Below are 1,169 nucleotides of genomic sequence, written 5' to 3'. Positions count from 1 at the left end.
TTCCAAAATTGTATTGTTTGTTTGAAGTTTTGTCATTCATTGAAATTCTGTTTATTTAAATACATTATTTGTGGTGAAGTTTATACTTTTTCATGATCAGCATTCCCGAACATAATTTTTATCATTATTCTATATTTTATTGTACCAAAGTGACGTTATATCAAATGCGATAGTCATAATTCAGAAAAAACAATACAAAAAATAAGTTAAATAGTTATTTTTATTTTTCACTACCCAACAGCAGCAGCAGCAACAACAACAACAACAATAAAAAACAACAGTGAACGGCATTAACAAAATGGAAACAATGAAAAAGCAAGAAAGTAAATAATACAATATAATACAAGAAATATATAATACAATACAAGAAATATATAATACAATACAATACAATACAATTCACCACTTGGAAGGCGGCATTAAATCGGCTCAGGCGTTATATACATTAAAGCTTCTAGAAACTGCTCCAGCGTTCGTCTACCGTTGGTGTATTCACCCGTATATCGTGCAACCTGTCGTTGCTTTTGAGCATAAACATTGTTAACCCGTCTTAAGTCACCAACGGTAGCGTTTCCTGATAGCACTTGCTGAATCAGGGTGTCCATCACACCCTGTTCCGCTATCAGGAGCTGGAGCAGTTCATACAACCCGTTATGACTTTTACCCGCTTTTCTGTTGAGCCGATTATGCCAACCTTCCAAGTGGTTATTTGTTCTAATATTTACATTATATACATTCCAAAGCGGCAGTCTTTCATCGGTCATCCACTCCTGCCGAAAATATTGAAATAAAGCTGATAAGTTACCCGTAGTGCCTGCTTCAAGCAGGCTAACACCCGTATTAACATGCGGTACAGGGAGGAAAGCGGTGGCCAGGAGCATTCTTATCTTTCTCTTTGTCGGTTCCTCAGTTCTATATCTTGTTTTCAGTCCCAGCTCACCTACTTTCCTATGTACCGCCTGGCAGAAGTGGAAGTAGCAGCCCTGTACCCGCGTATTCGGGAAGTAACCCCGAATTGCAGGTATCAGGGCTGTTTCAAAATCACAGATAATGGTATCTGGATTAAGGTCGACCTCCAGAACTGCCGCTTTGTCTATTAAAGCTTGAAAAATATACCCGTACGTTCCAATGTCTTTACCCGTACATAAACAATAGACTGCTGGCACCAG

General features: G+C 38.3%; 1 protein-coding gene across 1 annotated transcript; it reads right to left on the bottom strand.

Annotated features, from left to right (window-relative positions):
- Window positions 1–419: 419 nt before the first annotated feature.
- On the bottom strand, window positions 420–1,093 carry Tsp_13569 (hypothetical protein; the record flags this gene model as incomplete). The annotated part of the gene is made up of 1 exon (XM_003366783.1): window positions 420–1,093. A coding segment is annotated over one exon (674 nt), but the record flags the coding sequence as incomplete, so codon positions are not given.
- Window positions 1,094–1,169: the final 76 nt, after the last annotated feature.

This window comes from Trichinella spiralis (assembly GCF_000181795.1).
Source record: "Trichinella spiralis strain ISS 195 chromosome Unknown Scfld5412, whole genome shotgun sequence".
Taxonomy (NCBI): domain Eukaryota; kingdom Metazoa; phylum Nematoda; class Enoplea; order Trichinellida; family Trichinellidae; genus Trichinella; species Trichinella spiralis.
This window is presented reverse-complemented; position numbering and strand designations above follow the sequence as displayed.